The sequence below is a fragment of the Magnolia sinica genome, chromosome 1, assembly GCF_029962835.1.
Source record: "Magnolia sinica isolate HGM2019 chromosome 1, MsV1, whole genome shotgun sequence".
In the NCBI taxonomy this organism is placed as follows: domain Eukaryota; kingdom Viridiplantae; phylum Streptophyta; class Magnoliopsida; order Magnoliales; family Magnoliaceae; genus Magnolia; species Magnolia sinica.
This window is the reverse complement of record NC_080573.1, coordinates 104,503,981-104,524,637: the sequence shown is the minus strand read 5'-3', so window position 1 is coordinate 104,524,637 and position 20,657 is coordinate 104,503,981. Positions and strand designations below refer to the sequence as shown.

Sequence of the window (20,657 nt, the reverse complement as noted above, 5' to 3'; positions counted from 1 at the left end):
CATAAAATGATCTAATAAAATATATGGACGGAGTGGACGAAACACATACATCATGGTGGGGCCCACAGATCACCGACCACCAGCCGTTGACCGGTGGCAGGGGGAGTAGCAAATCCGTTTCCACTATTTTTTGTCTCGTGCCATAAAATGGGATGAAAAAACGGATGGACGGAGTGGATTTAAGAAACATACATCAAGGTGGGCCCCACAGTGAGGGATCCACCCACCTCGGTGTATCCGCAGATTTATCGAAGCGTCTCACGCAATCCGCGTCCCGCATGTGTATCATCTCACGTCGCACGGTTACATATTGTTTCCTTGGCAGTGAAGTAACGCGAAGCAGCTATAAAATCCCAACAAAGGCGTGTAAGAAATCTCCAGAGTCTTTCTTCTACCGACTAGACAGAGCTCTTCTCCTCCTCTCCCATTACGATTCTGCAATTTCTCTATGGATTTCGTAATCAAGGTGATTTTTTCTTTATATTTCTATTTTTTATTCTGTAAAAAGGCATCATTTTACATTTCCCCCCTTTTTTTTCCTAATCTTGGAATACACGCCAACGCAAAATTGTAGTGTGTATTGCAGAAACTAGGAAGAGAAGGGTGGTGTTGTAGAAGAGGGTGGGCGTAGATATCAATTTCGCATATATGTTTTTTTTTTTTTGTAAATTTCTTTCATTCGGAGATCATTTGTTGTATGTATGATGGGTTTTAAGGGTTTTGGTTTTTTCTTGGGCGCTTTTGCTATGGAGAGATTTTCTTGTCTCGCATGCGCGCATGGGTTACAGTTCTCGGCATGCAATTGGGACATCTGGGCCGTCTATCAGTTGGGACTCGCATTGGAGATGCCCTAGCTGGAAAAATCTGATCGGTTCACTCATCGGTGGGCTGCGGTGTAGGTGATGAATGGAGGGTTGGAACAGGACCCCCCCCCCCCCCTGCCATCACCATGCTCTGCAACTGTTGCCTGATTGATGAGTGGGATTGGCTGATTTTTTCGGCCTGGGAATTTGCATGGTGGGGCCCACCTGATGGGTGCTGCACATGCAAGCCTGTCGCATGTGCTGATCAGAGGGGGCTGGTCCGTGGTGCCCCTATCAGTTGGGTCCTGCATTGAAGAGGCGGCTGCAAAAAAAAAAAAATCTTGTTTGTTCACTCGTCAGGTGGGCCACGGTGTGGGTGGTAAATGGACGGTTAGAACAGGATTTCTTTTTTCTGCCATCAGCATGCTCCCCACACTGTCGCCTGCTCGATGAATGAGACTGGCTGATTTTTTTGGCCTGGGAATTTGCATGGTGGGGCCCGCCTTATGGTTGCTGCGCATGCAAGCTGGTCATGTGTGCTGATCTGTGGAGGGGGCTGGGTGATACATACACGTGGGATTAGTGGAATTTGATGCGATGATTCTACATATTTGGTAGTGCGCTAATCTTTGTGCACCCTCAAAGCATTAAATTTGGTAGATGTTGATTGAGTTCTCCATGCATGTAGATGATGGTCATGCATTTTGTTTTAACAATGGCATGTAAGCTTCATGGTTTTGAATATTGGTATCTGGAGGCATATCAGCCTGACCAAAAACTGATACAATACTGCGTATTGATATCGGTCCATATTGGACCATATTGGTAATTTTTTTAAGCCAAAGAAATAAGAAAAATATCAGGTAAAAAAGAGAATAAGAAGATATTCAAGAATCGATCAATTTTTTTTATTTTTATTTTTATTTTTTATTTTTGCATTTTGGACATTCAGTGATGGTGTATCAGACCTTTCTTTGATAAGAATGTTGTTTGTCAGTTTGACTTGTTGAAGGTCAACTACGTGGGCCTTAATTGAACACAAATAAAGCATGATTTGGTGAATTAGGGTCCATTACATTGAAATACAATACATAGAAAAAAATATCAAAAGGAAGCTTCGATTTGTCAAATTCTATTCAAATCATTTGCTTTGATCTCAAAATAGGTCTAAATCTTGTCTAAAATGAGTTTTTAAGCTTCCTTTATGGTTTAAATGAAAAAAAGAGAGAAAAGGTTACATGAGTGAGAATTTGAAAAAAAATGGTTCAAAATTGACCTTTTATGGGCGTATCAGCCAGTATCGGTGTCGATATGCCCTGTATCAATCGATACTGGTCAGTTTTTTTTCATTGATACGCTTTGATATGTCTCAAATTATTATTATTATTATTATTTGTATTGAGCCGATAGTCCTATATTGCATATTGTCCTCTACCGATGCGGATACAATATGTTTTTATCAGGCGATACGATATCAATATTCAGATCTATGATAAGCATGCATGGGTGTAGGTGTAAAGTCCCACTCTTAGTAGCAAGTGGGGTGGATCATCTTGGTATGCTTGTAATCTGCGCTGCTTGAAAGTGCTACTCCAAGAGTATTTGCTTGATTCTTGATTCTCAGGGCTGTGGCTACTTATGGTTTTCTCCATGGGGTACTCACTTTGGTTTTCTCCAATATTATGTCCTGGAAAATAGGTGTTTGACCACCAGATGATTGGATGGGGCTATTTTTGTGCTAGATTATCTCACGCATGCATCCACAAATTAAGCTTGCTACATTGTGTTTCTTGCCAATTTATAGTAGAAAAATAAAATAAAGAAGAAATGTAGAGAAGAAAGAGAAGAAGCAAAGGACACACACATATATATATTAACTTAAGGAAATGTTAAAACGCTCCATAAGAGTACATGACAATCATACACACGCACACACAAAATTACATATATTTTCACTCCCCCACAAGGAGCATGTATATCGATCATGCTCCAGCTTGGAATACATGCAAAGAAGATAGTGATTATGAGCATGGATCATTGCTCCTCAAACACAACATGGCAGGATATAGACTGTAGCTCGAACTTTCTTCATTTGTTGAACCTTCTCTTCAAGTATATGGCCATAACTAAACTCGACAAACATTGAGTCACAAGTTTGTTATCCACATGCAAATTCTTCCACAAACAAGTGCAACTTGCATAATAAATAAGTGTGCATCACGTGTAACACTCAAGAGAACACACACAATAGCATTTGGAGACTTGTGTGCATCATGTGCAACACAATGTGAGTGAACTACACTCACAACAAACAACATGGCCTGATAAAGGAAGAGAAGATGAACTGAGAAGGAAAGATCTACTATTTGTAAGGAGATTCCCATGTGAAGTTGAGTGAAGCATTTCGTCGAACACCTTGTGTGCACATGATACTTCTAGGCATGATACAAGCAATCCTAGCAACATGGTATTACATCGCAGCCCCATAACATAAAAAAAGAGAGAAGGGAATAAAGAAATCCTAACAAAAGATCAAAAAACAAGGGGCCGACGACACACTCTTCACGAAACATGCCATAACACCTTCAAATCTTGACAGGGCTTCGTGGGACTTGTATCTGGTGATTGCTCTTTGATAAACCACACCCAATCCTTGTGGAAGATTTACTCAAAAGTCCTTCAGAAAAACAGTATAGCAAAAAGAATGAAATCTGGACTTTTTCGATTTTTTCTTCATTTTTCCTGGAACACCACAAAACTACTCCAAAATATGGAGAAAAATCTCCATTATTCTTCTAAAATCACCAGATCTCAACTTTCTACTTCAAAAAGAACTCCCGGCCTACACGCGGACAATGTCAATAGTGGGCCCCACTATTGTAGGTTGCGGTCAGATCCCGGATCGGACGCTCTGATACCAAGTAAAAAAATAAAATAAAGAAGAAATTTAGAGAAGAAAGAGAAGAAGGAAAGGAGAGAGGGAGAAATGGCTAGGACAACTTGCTGTGTTGTGTTATCTAAAGACCAACACAAACACACATATGCATATATGTTTATCACATGACAACCATACACTCACGTCTCACAAACAAAATTACATATATTTTCACATTTATCTCATGCGTGGGGTAATCCAAGCCTTGCAAAACGTGTGCCCCAAGCCCCCAACATGACGATCACTTGGTGTGAGAATGATGCTCATACACTCATTTGGTGGGCTACACCATCTAGATCAATGTATCGCCAATATTTTGTTTGATGACTGGATGGGGATGATTTTTATGCCAATTTCTCCCCATGATGGTCACGCATGCGTAAATAATCATGATAACTTTGTCCTAGCTGTTGGGGAAGCCTCATGTGGAGGCGGAGCAAGGTATGAATGCATTAATGACGCTTGATGAGGGGTGATTAAGAAGCAATTCTATCTTGAGAATGTCGGTACTTGGTGCAATGGAATTGGAAGTAGTTGAACTGCACGAAGTCAATTTATGAGCATGCCAAAGGAAGTCTTAATGTTTATCCAGAAGATTCTTTACAGGCTCGAGAAGGAACTCACTTTCAACTTCATGGATGGGTTTAATGACAATCAGAAGTTTTTATAATTTATACCTTTTGTTTCGGGGGGAATAGCCTCTCATCATATTGTAGCGGGGACATTGGGCATATTAGTGGGTCTATTCCATCTTAGGGCCTGTTTGTTAACACTGAATTTTTGCATTTAACGTGGAATTGGGAATATGTTCTGTGTTTAGTGGTGTTTGTTAATGCGTCGTTAACGTGGAAGAAGGAAAGCGCTAAGTGGTTTTTCACTGAATTCTTTCAGTGATAGGAGTATGGCTTAACGGAGAATGCGGCATGCGCTTAGTGAATTTTTTGTTAAACAAAAATTTTTGCTTCCAAAATTATCCCTTTTAAGTTAGTACGGCAATTTTTTCTCTTTAAATTGTTTGCGCAATGCAAAATCAACTTTTAACCCATGAAACTTCTTTATGCCCCCACCATGATGTGTGTGTTTCATCCATTCCGTTCATCCATTTTTAAAGATCATTTTAGGGCTCGATATAAAAAAGAGAGGAATATAAATCTCCGGTGGACCTTACCATAGGAAAACAATAGTGATTGGATATCCATCATTAAAATTTTGCCCAATGTACTGTTTATTTAACATCCAATCTATTGATTAGGTCATATAGACCTAGATGAATGGAAACAACAAAGATCAACTTGATCCAAAACTTTTATGGCCCCCAAAAAGTTTTTAATGGTCGATATTAATTCAACATTTTTTTTTTCCTGTAATGTGGTCCACTTGAGATTGTGATATACCTCATTTTTTGTCTCATACTATAAAATGATCTAGAAACATAGATGGACGGCATGTATGAAACACATACATTATGGTGGAGCCCACATAGCACCGACCATTAGCCATTGGCGGGTGGCAGGGAAGTATCCAATCTGTTTTCGGACGTGGATTTCCTATAAAAGCATTTCGCAGGAAGTTCCCGCACTGGGAATGCAGGTGGGGCCACTAGGATGTTTGTGATAAATCCTCACCGTCCATACATTTTGTGAGTTCATTTTAGAACATAAGGTAAAAAACGAACCGTATACAATTCTCAAGTGGGCCAAAAACGTGCTAATTGAACATCCATAGTGGAAATATTTGCGGGGCCACAGAAGTTTTGAATCATGCTAATATTTGTGTTTTCGGTTCATCCCAGTAGGAATGACGTTATTAATGGTATGGATGGCATGTAAACATCACCGTCGAACCTAAGGAAGTTTCAATGGTAGGAATTTCCCTAAATACCTTTTCCTTTAGTACGGCCCACTTGAGTCTTGGATCCACATTGATTTTGGTCTAATCTCCTAATATTAGCTCACAAAACGGATGGACGGAGTGGATTCCTGACAAACATCACAGCGGGCCCCACCTAAGTTCACAGCGCAGGATCTTCCTGCTAATGGCTCTTGCAGGAAATCCGCATCCTCCGTGACTCGCTACTGAAGTTATGTCACCAAGTTATGTGGGCCCCATTATGATGTATATTTTGTATCCATGTCGTCCATCCATTTGGAAATATAATTTTAGGTAAAGATCCAAAGAATGAGTCAAATCCAAAGCTCCAGTGTACCTCACTACAAAAAACTGTGGGGAGAGTAACACCACCATTAAAAACTTAAATAGGCCACAAAAGTTCTTGATCAAGCTGATATTTGGTTTTTCTGTTCTTTTATGTCTGTGTTAACTTGTGAACAGGTTGGATTTCAAATAAAAATCACGGTGAGCCTTAGGAAGGTTTCAACGGTAGGCATCAATCTTGCCACTGTTTTTTTGTGGTGGGGTCAATTACATATTTGGATTTGCCTCATTCTTTAACTCATGCTCTAAAATTAAATCTCTAAATAGATGGACGGTGCAGATAAAGCACATACATCATAGTGGGCCCATGGAACTTATGATGTCACTTCAGCAGCAAATCTAGCTATTCAACTCGGTAGCTAATCCGCGTCCAAGTAGGATGCGGATTGGTTGGTGTACTTCACACCAGCTATATAGCTGCTGGTTCTGTGGGTCCCATCATGAGGCATGTGTTATATCCAAACCATCCATCCATTTGGCGAGCTTGTTTTAAAGCTTGAGACGAAAAATAATTTGCATATGATTTTTGGGGTCACAGAAGCTTTGGATCAATATGATTTTTGGGGTCACAGAAGCTCGTATTAAAGCGCGAAAAAGGATGTGAATTGAAACCCAAACTTAAATAGGCCACGGAAGTTTTGGATCAATATGTTTTCACTTCATCTGATTTGTAATGACCTTATAAACGGTTTGGATAGCATATAAATATAAGATGGACCTTATTTGAAGTTTTTTTTGCTAATGATTTTATTTTTATTTAATAAAAAATAATTTCTTTATAATGTAAAACATTTTCAAATGAGAGATAGGCGCAAATGTGTCAAATTAACATATTTCAGATATTCAAGATGTTTGTTAACAAACCGTTTGTTTCAGATTCAGTACTCAATTTTTAGACTTCAGCCATAATTATCAAACAAGTTTTTTTTTTTACTTCAGATTTCAGATTCAGGCTTGGGGTTTCAGATTCAGCTTCGGATTTCAGATTCGGTCTTTAGACTTTAGATTTAACAAACGGGGCCTTAGTGTTCGCCCATAGTTCCACATGTAGTCAACCTCCCTTTATGATGGGGTGTCTAAGACCCTATGATGGCCATTGACCATAAGGAGGGATCTAGCAAGCCATGAAGTGGAAGAGATGCAAGGAGAGGAGTGGCATGTGGTGCAATCCGGTTATCGAGTCAATGAAATCTCTACACCCGAATCACAAAGAAACAAACAAGAGTACCTATAAGAATATTCGAGTAAAGGGGGAGAAATAATTGTATAGATATTAAGCTTCTTCTTATGATATTTAAGGAAAGTCACACAGAAAATTTTGGAATGCTTACCTCCCACACCTCCTCTTTTATAGACCTTAAATGAATCTTCAATTAGAATCCCCCAAGCTACGAGATTGATTTCAAATAATTCATAATTGATTTCAAACCAATCTAATCTGCCTAAGATGGTAAAAGTTTAATAATAATAAAAGTGAATCTAGGAAATAACCTCCAAATCTTCAATCATGTTTTCAAATTATCTCTTATAATCTACCTAAGATGATAAAAGTTTAATAATATTAAAAGTGAATCTAGGAAATAACCTCCAAATCTTCATTCATGTCTTCAAATTAGCTCTTATATCTTCAATAACATCTCCTCATATTACATCTTTAAATTAGCCCCCACATTTTTCATAAATACTAAATTGTAAATCTTGATATTTAGACCTCAAATCTATAAATAAGCAATCCAAAATCAGCACATGTTGGGTCCTGCTGTGGGTCCTTGGGCTTGCATCAATTCTCTCAATCTTTGAAAGAACTCATCCTCAAGTTGGAAACAAATCTTAACCTTTGGAGTTGTACTATCTCTATGATGAATCTTCTTCTTTTTTGATGGAAGTTGATGGTTCAACCCTAAGCATCGGCTCAACACGAACTTAGTTGAAGTCCATTGTAGAGGATGCCTCTTTCACCTGTGCTTTTTTCTGGCAACTTGTTTGTTGTACCTATAAAGTTCTCCATGGGGCGTGGATCCTGAAACATTTGCCTTGTTTTTTGTGCCATAGTTATCTTTTACAAAGGTGCTTTAATTTGAGTGTTGGGACTTATTTGCATGTCCATTAATGTGACAACCACTATTAATGTATCCGTCAATTAATGCATTGGTAACTTCAGATGTAATGGCGATCACAAGTAAGAAAGTGGCCATGGGAGTGACAAGAATAGAGTGAAATGATTGAAACAGTCCAATCTAAGAATATTTTATGTATATCCCCTCCATCCGTGATGAGTCCAACCATATAAATGGTTTACATCATCGAATCATAGTACCATTTCCGTATCCATCTGACAGACATCACGGTCCGGTCCACAGAGCTTGACCTCATGGGAAGCTCCCATGAGGTCGACCTCATATCATAGTAACATTTCCCTATCTATCTATCTATCCTGACACTAATGACTATGAGTTCTAGAACTAGCATTTCTGGTTATAAATTATGTGCATAAGCTAGTAGTTCTGTCTTTAAGCCGGAAGCCTTCAATTTACATTGGGTCTGGAATCTAGGAAGGGAGAGAATTTTGTCTTGTGGGTTTCAATGTGTCAAGTGATTCAGGGTGTAGAAAATACTCTTGTGCTAAGAAACTAACCATAAATTGGATCTTTTGATTTCGATCGGCAACATGATCTCTTCATTTTAACCACCCAGTATTTTACTTGGATTTGTCTTTTGTGATGAAGTTTGCAATATGCTTTTAAGACCTGAGCAGACAGCTTCAGTAACCTTTGCTCAGTTAGAGCCTTTATCATTTAGTCATTGTTAAGAGAACATTTTTTTTGGTGTTACTTGTGTCTTTCATTGTGTTTATTTGCATATATAGATCTGAGATTTTCTAAGCATACATGCGTGTGCAATAAAGCTCACCTACATGCCACATTTGCCAGCATGGCATGATAGGTCTGAGATCCAATCCATCTGTAAGAATGGGACTACTGAATTGATGCCCCAACCCAAGAATCAGGTTGATCTACTGGTCAAGTGTGGCACAGTCTGCAAAACTAATGTACAGCTCTGGAAAACTTGGCTGAACTTGTAAAACTCATCCGGCTGTTTCCAATATTGGGGACCAGCTGCTGAGAGAACCAGATTTATTTCTAGGAAACATGTTGAATGCCGGACCAACCTGATGGATGGATTGGATCTTGCACCTTTGTGCCATGCTGGTGCATGTGTTGTGTGTACATGAGCTTTGTTGCACACGCGTGTGCTCAGCAAAGCGCATTAAAATCTATCCATTTATGTGTGTTGTTGTGTATTGAATTATGAGATATTCATCTCTTATTGCTTGAGTATACATATTCTCAGGTAAAATATGGTGGTACTCTCAGACGCTTTAATGCCATTATCAATGGAGATGTCATGGATCTTGACATGGATAGACTAAGAGCAAAGATAATTAATCTTTTCAAGCTTCAACCGGATGCTGATCTCAACCTTACGTATGTTGATGAAGACAATGATATTGTAACTCTTGTTGAGGATGCTGATCTACTTGATGCTGTTGTGACTCAGCGCCTGAATCCCCTGAGGATAAATGTCGTGTCAAACACAATTATGGCCACGACTTCTGACACAAGATCACAGAGCAGAGCTTCAACTCCCATACGGTCACCACGAGTCCAATCTCATCCGCCTCCTCGTGTCAGCGCTGGCATCGAAGAAGCAATGAAATCTGTGCCGGAGCCCTTACGTGATGTACTCTTGAAGTTATCTAATGACTTTATATCGAAAGCTGCATCTTCTGCGCCAGCGCTTGCTGAGCTTGTGGAGTATTTATCAAAGTCGGGACAATCCAACCTGGGTCCACCTTCCCAGGATCAGGATAGTGCAACGCCAAACATGCCTGCTAGTGATCCATGCCCCAATCTTAATATTCCAGTGGTGTCAGGAGCTTCGGATGACCCAGGCAGCATTCCAAAGGTGTCATCAACAAATGCTGTCTCCAATCAAACTCCCACAAATGATTCAAGGAAGTGTGATGGTGATAACATGGTGGGTATCATCGCGACTTCCATTCATCCAACCGCCTCTAAAGTTAGTGATGGTGCTAACATGGCGGAGGCCATTGGGACTTCCGCTCATCCAACTGCCTCTTCTGTTAGTGATGGTGCTAACATGGTGGGGGCCATTGGGACTTCTGCTCATCCAACTGCCTCTTCTGTTAGTGATGGTGCTAACATGGTGGGGGCCATTGGGACTTCTGCTCATCCAACCGCCTCTTTTGTTAGTGATGGTGCTAACATGGTGGGGGCCATTGTTGACTCGGAATTCCTGATGGAAGGCGGAGGCTGTCAACCTGGAAAATCTCATCCGGCTGTGGACCTTGTTGATCCTTTCATGGATTTCAATCCACGTCGTTCTGAAGATTCGGACTTGCTAATGCCACCCGTTCCACAACTTAATGGCTTTGATGATGTTTTGGGCACTAATGTATTGTTCTCTACTTCACAAATGGCTGGTAACACGGAGAATGGTTCTCCTGTCAATATCCCGATGGGTGGAGCAGATGCTGGTGGTGGTTGGGGTTGGCACTACCCCGCCGGGAATCCATTTAAAAGGAGCCATGTCCAGTATGACAGTGTTCCTCGAACATTCCATCGCGGTGTCCGGTGTGATGGTTGTGGAATGCACCCGATAATGGGGGCTCGATTCAAGTCTAAAGTGTAAGAAGAGTACTTTCTTATTTGCTTTACTTTTTTATATGAATTCTTTTGGGAGAAAGTCTATGTCGCTGCTTCATGAGTTCTGCTGCTTGGGGTACTTGTTTTTCCAGGAAAGATGACTATGATCTGTGCAATGTCTGCTTCTCTGAACTGGGGAATGATGCTGATTACACTAGAATCGACCATGCTAGTTACCAGACGCCTCAATCTTTCAATTTTGTATGGAATAATTTCTTCAGTTTCCCTATAATTTTTACCCTACCAATGTTCAACTGATTTTTAATATACTCTCTTGGTGTCAGAATCCACGATTTCGAGGCCCATCACCACGTGTTGTTCGAGGCTGTGGATTGAGACCATTGAAATCAAAGCTTGAGAGTCGCTTCATCTTAGATGTGAATGTCTTGGATGGAACTTCGATGCTCCCAGGAACTCCTTTTACAAAGATATGGAGGATGCGCAACGATGGTACTGCTGCATGGCCGCGTGGCACGAAGCTTGTATGGACAGGGGGGGATCGTTTCGCTAATAGTGTCTCTGTTGATTTGGAGGTGAGCAAGTCAATTGTGTTCTAGCAAGTGCCCTGTTTTTTTTTTTCTTGTTTTCTTTGTAATTATTTTTCATACGTGGAACTGGGTTACAACTTGAAATCCTTAGGGCCAGTTTGGATTGGTGGAAAATGAGATTTAATGGAGGAAAGGTAACTGATTTTCTCTGATGTGATGTTGCCCATGTTTGCGAAAGCCAAGAGGGGTGAGGATGTGGAAATTAGTTTCCATTTCCTCAGAAAAGGGCCATTTCCTTTTCCTCTCTAGAATTTAAGAAGTGGAAATTCCACCCTTCTAGAGCGACAACTCACTTTTTGATTCCACATTTCCATCGAAATCATATATGCTAAAACAAACAGGTTATGTAAGAATTCTTTTCCATTGTTTTCTTCAGATGTGAATTTTTCTTTACCTCATCTACCTTTTGGTTTCCACCAATCCAAATAGGCTTATCCACAAACATTTTTCTTGGTTTTGGGCGTACTTCCTGTTTCTTGTGTGTTTCTTCCTCCGATGAGGAATGCATGAGGGACCCACAATTGCGCCTCACTGTCTGTTGGATCACATGTGCTGTTCTTTGCTACTGTCCATTGTCCTACATGTAGGGGCCAGCTGATGAGTGGGCCGGCCTGAATTTTTTTTGACCAGAGCATCTTTATGGTGGGTCCTGCCTAATGAGAATGGCATGGATCTCGCAGATGTGCCAGGTGGCTGTCTAGCCCCAATATGTTGATCCCGCTAGGAAGGACTTACCCTTCCTGTTTTGGGGCAGCAAGGTGATTTATGCTTATTGGCAAATGCAGATTCTGGAGAGCGGTTACCCCATGGGTGAGGAACTTGATGTTGCAGTTGATTTTACAGCACCATTGAGGCCTGGTCGATACACTTCGTACTGGAGGATGGCATCGCCTTCTGGCCAGAGGTTTGGGCAACGTGTTTGGGTTGCTATCCAGGTATGTACTTATACATTATCAGCATACCTGAGCGGTCTTTCATGTTGATTCTCATCAGCTTAGATAACATTATGTTTCTGGGTTGCAGGTGGAAGACACACGACGAGATCCTCTCGCTGATGGCCTCCATGCTAGCTTGAACTTGAACCTGCCCCCAGAAAGTGGCCGGCGGATGGGTAAGGGTGCAATTGCAATAGATGTGAATGTCGAGCCAAAGGATGGTGGTGTTGCTGTACCTGACCCCTACAATATGGAGCATGAGTTGGTGACGCCATTGGTTAATGAGCCCCTCACAACTGAGAGCGAAATTCTTGATCTTGAGCAGATGGGTTACATCAGTCCACTGCCTAAGGGTAGTGGGGCCGCTGCACCGCCTGTCCCCCAGGAAGCTGCATCTGTTTCGTATCCCATCATTGATTTATCCGATCTGTTTCCAAAAGCTGCTGAGGTCTCACCACGGTCACTGCCATCACTGCCCTCTTTTGGAGTGGGAGCCTCTGAGGGGGACAAATATGAGCAGACCCTTCTCAAGGAGTTGGAAGAGATGGGTTTCAGGCATATGGATTTGAACAAGAAGATTCTGAGGAAGAACGAGTACGACCTGGCACAGTCATTGGATGATCTCTGCAGCATCTCTGAATGGGATCCGATGCTTGAGGAACTGGAAGAGATGGTAAGTCTCCGTTCCAAACTTGATAAAAGTGGGACATATCACAGTCCACGGGAATTTTCTTCTTCCCTTTATTTGGTTTCAGATTGCCTCTGGAAAAAAAAAACTGATTTGGAGAGAAGTTGGTTGCAGGGATTCAGTGATCGGGAGATGAACAAGAAGTTGCTAATGAAGAATGGTGGAAGCATAAAGCGGGTTGTCTTGGATCTCATTGCAGGGGAGAAAGCATAGAGGATATGCTTATGCTGGAGATCTTGTAAATAGTTTTTGCTCTACTCGTATGTTTATATTTTCCGGTGTATATGCATGCAAAATAATTTACCGGAGTAGAAAATACTAGGATGTTGACAGATGTCTGGATGATTATGGGACATATTCTTATAAATATTATATAGGATTGCTTGTTTAACTGTTTGGCATCTGTATCAGGATATGTGAAATTTAGTTGCGCTGTGGCTTTTTTGCTTGTATCATCAGGAGTTTAACTACTGCTTCTGTGGAATACCTTCTGGTAGGTGTGTTCTTCAGCGCAGCTGTTTCTCCTACTGCTAGATTCACTTGGCTCATGTTGATTTTATTGACCTTGATTAGGGTATTGGATTCTCTTAGAAGCATATACGCGGAGGATGTATTTGGATGGTATAGGAGACGCATTCTGATAGTATATGGCATTTGTATTGGGATGTATTGATTATCCTGTACATATTGCATCTGTATTGTTTTGCAGGGTTAATTTGTTACAAGCATTCCCAATAAGATGTGGTTTTGAAGTATCACCCCTGAAACCGTACCCCAAAACAGATATGTATCGGTTTTGGTGGTGCCCGCCCTATGATGCAACTCAATTGCATCAAGAACCTCCCTACACACCTATTATAAGCCTATATCTGAGAGGGACGAATCTTCAGAAATGTTTGCTAACATGTTTCAATGCTTTTTGTGGGGGGTTTTAGGGACGTTTTTGACTGAGGCTTGTGGGGCTGTTAATGGGTTGGGTTTGGGTCAGGACCTCTTACAGTAGAATACCTAGGCTAACTGGGTTTCGGTAGTTCTGGTTTAAGATCCCGACCTGGATTCAGTTTGGTATGGGTTTCCTTGGATGTTGGTTTCCGTTTTATTTTATTTTTGAAACGATTCTTTGGATCTAGGTTTTGAGTTTAGTTTGGGACAAACAAGAGAATTTACATGTTTGGGCCCACCAAATGGATGATTTAGATAACACATACGGCGCTCAACACATTCATGGTGTGTAAATGGCCTCTCTTGGAAAATCTCTTATTTCTTTTGGTGGAATAATCTACGTGCACACACGTGTACTTTAAAATGGAGCCAACACCGACTTTAACTAGGCCTATCACATGAACCCAACCAAACCCGACTAGACCGGATTATCTAAATGGGCCCAAAATGTGAGACCCTATCTGGTCACAGCGGGTAAATCAGGTTTGGGTCCATGGGTACCTGGTGGTACGGGTACACCCATTGACATCCCTCTATTGATATGCCTCATTTTAGTTGTTGAGCACGATGGATGCTTAGATATTCTGAACAATTGGTTGATGCATATAGAAAGATGGAATCCATTCTCAACAAAAGGTTGATGCATATAGAAAGATGGTGATTCCTGTGCCCACATCTTTGATTTCAGGTATTAAAAATAAAAAATAAAAAATCCTCCACTTAGTTTTTGCAGATTTCTTTGGGCCACAATTGGGGATGTTTATAGGGTAACACAGGATCCAAAATTCTACCTGCCTTTTTGTTACGAAGGATGATAGTAGTCCACTGCTGTTCGATTGATCCTATTTGCTTGCAGGCAGAATAATTGGCCCATCTAATATATGAGAGCTAAGTTAGAGGAACGCCGATTGATTACGACAACCAGTGTTTGTTAGATATATCGCTTAATTTATTGTACTTTTTAGGAAACATGGGGAAACATTAAAAAAAAAAAAGTTGAATTTTTCAATGAAACCTCAGGGATTATTAAAAAAAGGCCTTAATATATACTTTTAAATCATACTATCTCAAAAAAGAAGTGCACATAATAGGTTTCCCTTGTATGAGGTTCTAAGCTATGTGTTGTTTGACTAAACTAATGCAACTTTATTCAAATCGAATACCTAAGATTTAAAGTATATGTGATAATCATTTAATCAAACATTCCTACATACTTTTTAGGAAAAAAATAATATTTTAATATTTTTAAATAAAAAATAATATTTATTTTTCAAAAATTGACAAAAACTTAACAAATCAATAGATCAAACCTTGTACATATTTGATTTCATGTTTGGAGTGCAACTGTGCAAGTAATTTGGGAGAAATTGGAAAATTTATCAAATCGGACCGCATATACTCAAATTTCAAAATTAGAGTATATGTGATGATCAATTAATCAAATACTCTTAAATACTTTGAAATTAGTCTCAATTAACAGTTAGTTGAAGGAAAATTTTGAAAAAAAAATGGAGAACATGAATAACCAATGGATATCGAAATCAAAATTCTAACTTCATGATATGTCGTGTAACCATTTGGCACTGATTTAACATAATGTCAACAAAAAAAGGATTAGAAATTGAAAATGCTCACTAGACCAAACATGTGGGATATATTGACACTACTAGTGTGTTTCATATCTCACAAGTGGGATACGAGATATATTGTGGTATCTACCGATATTGTCGATGTTTAAAACATTGACTACAACTTCCCTTTTGAGATTGGAAAGGGCAGATGTATGGGTTCTAACCATGCTGTCCATCTATTTTTCCATATCATTATAGGGTATATGCACAAAGATGAGGCAGATACAAGGTTCAAGTGGACCACACAATGGGGATTAAACACTTATGGTTGAAAACTCCTTGGTGGCCACAGTAGATTTGGATCAAGCCGATATGTGTTTTCACTTCATCCAGGTCCATTTAAGCTTATGAACCGGCTGGATGGAAATTAACCAGGTTTCAACGGTGGGTGTCATTATCATTGCTGCTTCATGTGGCGTGGTCCACTTGAGCCTTGGATTTGCATCATGATATAGAAAATTAGATGGACGGTGTGGATATAACCCATACATCATGGTTGGCGGGTGTAGTACCTAATCCACATTGAAGCTAAAATGCTGGAAAGATTGTTGATATTTTTTATTTTGAAATCAATAACTATGTATATGATAGAGAGAGAGAGTCTAAAATTCATGGCTTTTTAGACACAATTACAAGTAAATATGTCAAACCATAACAAGGATGAAATGAAATTCAAAATATCACAGATGTTTGCAATTTCCAATGTAGAGAGATAATTAGAGAAGGGAGAGGAGGGACATTCCAAAATTTTCTTTGGCTTCCTTATCAAAAGGATCATCTCCCAAGTACATGTCAAAATAGGCCCTGCACAGCAGCTCACTCTCCACCTTGCTCACTATCTCTTCCTTCACTGCACTCACCACCAAATAAAATAAATTGAAATTAGACAATGCCAGATCAGGACCATTCATTTCTCAGGCCCTACTGTGGATGGTGTATATCCTCCAATCACACTGACCAAACAATTCTAACCACGCAAAAAAAGAAAAAAGAAAAAAGAAAAAAAGAGGGACTTCTTCCCCCAGAATCTTGACGGACGGTTTGATCAGTGTCCAATTCACGTTGATGTCGATACACTAAAATCACAACGGTCAGCTTGATTTTTTTTTTTTTTTTTGGGCTATGGCCCACATACCCAGCATCTTTCCATACCGTACGCTGACTTTCAGTAATGACAAGTGTGGACCTTGAAATATCGAAGCCACCAATCTTGGTGTATTTTTCAGTTGAGTATGGACTGTTGCTTCATTTCTCTTCTTAGCCGTTTATCATAGGATTTTCCTATCATGCAAAGGTATGGTCCTATCTAGATCTGGGCAAGGGATGACTCGACTCGTTAGACTCGTTTAGATTCGACTTGATTCGAACCAAGTGGGTGAGTCAATCCGAATCGAGTTGACTTCGTCCAATCCAAACTCAAACTGAGTCGAGTTCGAGTCACCCAGTAACCCGACTCGACCTGAAATCCAACTTGATACTTACTCGACTCGATTTGAAACTCGATATATATATATATATATATATATAACTCAGATATGACGTTTCAGATTTGAGATGCCATGTAATTGATGGAGAGGCTGCAATTCTGTCAAATGAATATTGGTTTTTAGTTGTGATTTCAGCCTGTGGATACCCGCTGCACCCAACCCGACTCGGTGTTGACTCGACCCGACTCGGTACTTGTGACCAGGTTGGACTTGGTCCGGATTAGTCCAGGCTAGACCTGGATTCAGATCAGGTCATGTATGCTGGACTCGGTACCGAGTCTGGTCAAGTTTGGGTCAGGACTTTCAAAACTGGATCGAGTCGGATCAGCCCCAAATCGGTCCAACTCGACTCGATGCCCACCTCTAGTCCTATCATGGAGAAATTTGCGGCAATTTTCATCACCGTGGTGGGATGCAACAGACCAATGGCCTGGATTACAAAAGCAGGGACCCCACTTAACAGAATTGAAAACCCAGCGTATACAGTTTAAATAGGTTAATCATGCACCATATAATTCCTCCTTTAAACTTATGAGTGATGACTTACCCTTTGCCTGAAGAATAAACCCAGGAAACCTGGTTATCTCAATCACAGACCCACTTGATAGCTTGATATTATCAGTTGCTGCTCCCATAACCCTTGTATGAAAAACCACCAACTCAGTCACATTGTAAAATATCATTAGGAACTTGGTTTTCAATGGCCTGATTTTCAGTTAGGCCTAAAAAAGGCCCAGCCCATTTTCCATCGGGCCTTAAATTTCAACTCCCAGCCCACTAATTTAAACAAGGTCTAAAACTGATATGTATATTGGTTTTAGTGTGCACCAATACGGACGAATGACACCCATAACATCCAGATCATGATTTTTTTGACTCAGATCGACTCGTTTGGTCCTGAGTCAAGTTGTGTCGAGTCATCCTCTATTCTCAAACCCAACTGGATCAGACCCAACTGAGTCCGAGTCGACTCAGATGAGTTGCATCTGACTCAGCCTTTCCAATCCATGCTCCCGACATCGTCTATTTGAGGGCGAACGTTCCGTCACATATTTTATGCAATACATAGGTGTATTTTTCTGACTTGTATCCGGTATCACTTATGGACAATACAATGCCTGATATGCCGATTTTAAGTTCTTATACGTCTAATCTGGGCTCGGGTTCAGCCTTAATAAGAAATTTTGCTAATCATATGAATGTTCTCGACCCGCATATTAATTGGGCCTAATATCTGGCTCAGGCCTTAGTCGCGGGTCTATTTAAAGGTTCAAACCCAATCCATACTGGGCCATGGCCTAAAACTCGATGGATGGATCTGGCCCATTGTCAATCTTAAATAGTAGAATGATGGATACTTGTTCACAAGTTCGTTGTTCTTTTGACCCCCTGTTAGCTTCTTAAGGGATGCTCCCAGTGTTTCGTCGAAGTTCTTCCTAACCATACTCATGGTGAGGCCGCTGAAGACGAGGACCAATCTCACCATCATCCCCACATCGCTGTTTATCACAAGCTCGTACATCTCCTTTGTTGGTTTTTCCAACGACTTCCCAATCTTCAATCTCAATAGCTCCTTTAGTTTCACATTGTCAGCGTATATCCCTGCAGGGGTGCCAATCCAGACGTAGACGTTAAAATACTTACATGTGCTGGCATTATGACAGAATGGTCACTCTATATAGTGTTATGTAACAAGAAAAAATGCCTATTAAATGATGCTACTGGAACCTGCACATATGGTTAAAAGACTCGGTGAGTTGGGGCTAAATTGGCTTGACTCACCCAAGTTGGGGGTGACTCTTGAGTCCGAGTCGACTCGAACAAGTCTGACTCACCCACGTTGGGGGTGACTCTTCAATCCAAGTTGACTTGGATGAGTTTGGATTCGTCTTTAAAACAATCTATTCGTTTTTTGAAAACATGAGTGTTAATTTTTAAAGATCTTTAAAGATAACTCAAATTTCACATGTGTGTGTGTAGAGCAGTTTAGTAGAAGAGGAATAAATGAAACATAAACAAACTATACATCTATGTTCAAATATGTGAGCGGCTACCTATAAAACTTATATAAACCAATGTCTCAATACTAATAAATATATGAAATAAACAAATATTTAACACGGAGATGGGTAGGGAAATTGGCTTTTCGTTAGGTGATTCATTCGCTGTTAGACAGTTTCATCTCAACGGTCTCTTAAGCGTTCATAAGTCAATTAGATAGATAATAATGACAATGTAACTTTAGGCTTATGATCCATTTAAAGTGGACCTTATGATTTGAACAGTTTAATTTGATTTCCTTTATTCTTCCATCTATGTAATATCTGACGGAGATTACATGAATTCAATAATTAATTATCTAAATGTTCTTACTTTTACTTTAAAGTTTTGATTATATCATTAAATAATAAAACAATTTTAACCATTTGAAAAATTAATTATATGATTTTTTTTGCTTATAACTTGACTCATTACATACTATAAAGATCCAAAATAATTGTCAATATATAATAAAATAACTAATGCTATTTATATGTGACATTTTGTTTTAAACACGGAGGACATGCATTGGAGTATATCATGCCATTTTTGGTAAAACTGGTTAATAATTTCTTGTGGATTGGATATTTTTTATTCTTCCATTTCCCTGTCCGCTACCGTTAATGCAAGCGGGCCATTTTAGATCATGCAAATTGATATAGTGCATGTACATGTACGTACAAATGATCAAAATTAAAATGAGGTTAGTATTCGATACCGAAGCTGTAGATCTTGAGACCCAGTCCAAGAATGCTCTTCTTCCTCAAGCCAACCGCATTCAGCTGCTTCCTGTCTTCGAGTTTGGTGGGAAAGGAAACACCCGTCTTGGGTTCGATCTCGGTCGATGCCGACATTGCCTCTTTCGACTTATCTTTGATCTGGGCCTCTTTCCCCTTTCCCTCTTCAATTGTATCCTTTGATACGATGTTCATTGGCTCTGTCGTCTCTTCTTTCAGCTGCCCTTCAATTGCAGCCATTTCTTTGGAATATTAGAGAAGAATAAGAGGGAGAATGTAGTCTAACAAGGGCTATTGGGCTGTTGGGCCTTTGGGCTTTAAGTGGGCTGAGGTTGTATGCATACACGACTGTATATATTGATGAAGCTAACGAGCGAAAATTAAATGAACGGTTGAGAGGAAGTGGGAACATTTAATTGGGTGTAGAGCTCATCTCATGTGGATTGATTGCCATTCGTCCACTTGGAATTATTTGGGAGGTGCTAGCCTCCTACGTTAGTTTTGCACCTTTTAAACGGTGGTGACTCTCTTCTACCGTACAGTAGTATGGTTGTACAGCAATCCAGACTGTCCAAATTGCTGTCCCAACTGTGTAAATTGTGGATGGAGCATAATGGAAAAATTGCCATGAGAAGAAGATATTAAACATCTGTATCTCCAAATTTGGATCACTTGATGTTTTACTCTTTAAGGGTTTAAATTGTGGGTCTCATTGTGGATGGATCATTTCTAAATGGACACTGATCAAGCAATCCTAACCATCTAATTAAGGGATATCAAATGGATCGTTAAGAGTACAATAGCGAGTGGTCCAAATTCAAGAGGAAATCGTATGGTTAGTATCATGTTCACGGTGCCATTTTTTGAGAAGAATGCCATGTGAGGCCCACCTTGATGTCTATGTGACATCTATCCGTTCATCAGTTTTGCTAGATCATTTTAAAAGGCTTTTGCGTAAAAATCAATAATA

General features: G+C 40.0%; 2 protein-coding genes across 3 annotated transcripts; one reads left to right on the top strand and one right to left on the bottom strand.

Annotated features, from left to right (window-relative positions):
- Positions 1–310: 310 nt before the first annotated feature.
- LOC131252954 (protein NBR1 homolog) lies at positions 311–13,241 on the top strand. 2 transcript variants are annotated; one of them, XM_058253760.1, is made up of 7 exons: positions 311–466; positions 9,304–10,661; positions 10,772–10,880; positions 10,964–11,212; positions 12,013–12,162; positions 12,251–12,835; positions 12,955–13,241. In XM_058253760.1, the coding sequence occupies exons 1-7, from the start codon at positions 449–451 to the stop codon at positions 12,973–12,975; spliced, it is 2,490 nt and encodes an 829-aa protein (XP_058109743.1). In that variant the 5' UTR covers positions 311–448; the 3' UTR covers positions 12,976–13,241. The 2 variants fall into 2 exon arrangements, with proteins under 2 accessions (XP_058109743.1, XP_058109736.1); XM_058253753.1 differs by having other exon boundaries at positions 312–466; positions 12,965–13,241.
- Positions 13,242–15,957: 2,716 nt separating this feature from the next.
- LOC131252944 (chalcone isomerase-like protein 1) lies at positions 15,958–20,017 on the bottom strand. Its single transcript, XM_058253743.1, has 4 exons — positions 19,669–20,017; positions 18,269–18,512; positions 17,458–17,549; positions 15,958–16,273 (listed from the first exon to the last, which is right to left on the bottom strand). Exons 1-4 carry the CDS (start codon positions 19,925–19,927, stop codon positions 16,140–16,142), a joined length of 729 nt encoding a protein of 242 aa, XP_058109726.1. The 5' UTR covers positions 19,928–20,017; the 3' UTR covers positions 15,958–16,139.
- Between the last annotated feature and the right edge of the window lie 640 nt (positions 20,018–20,657).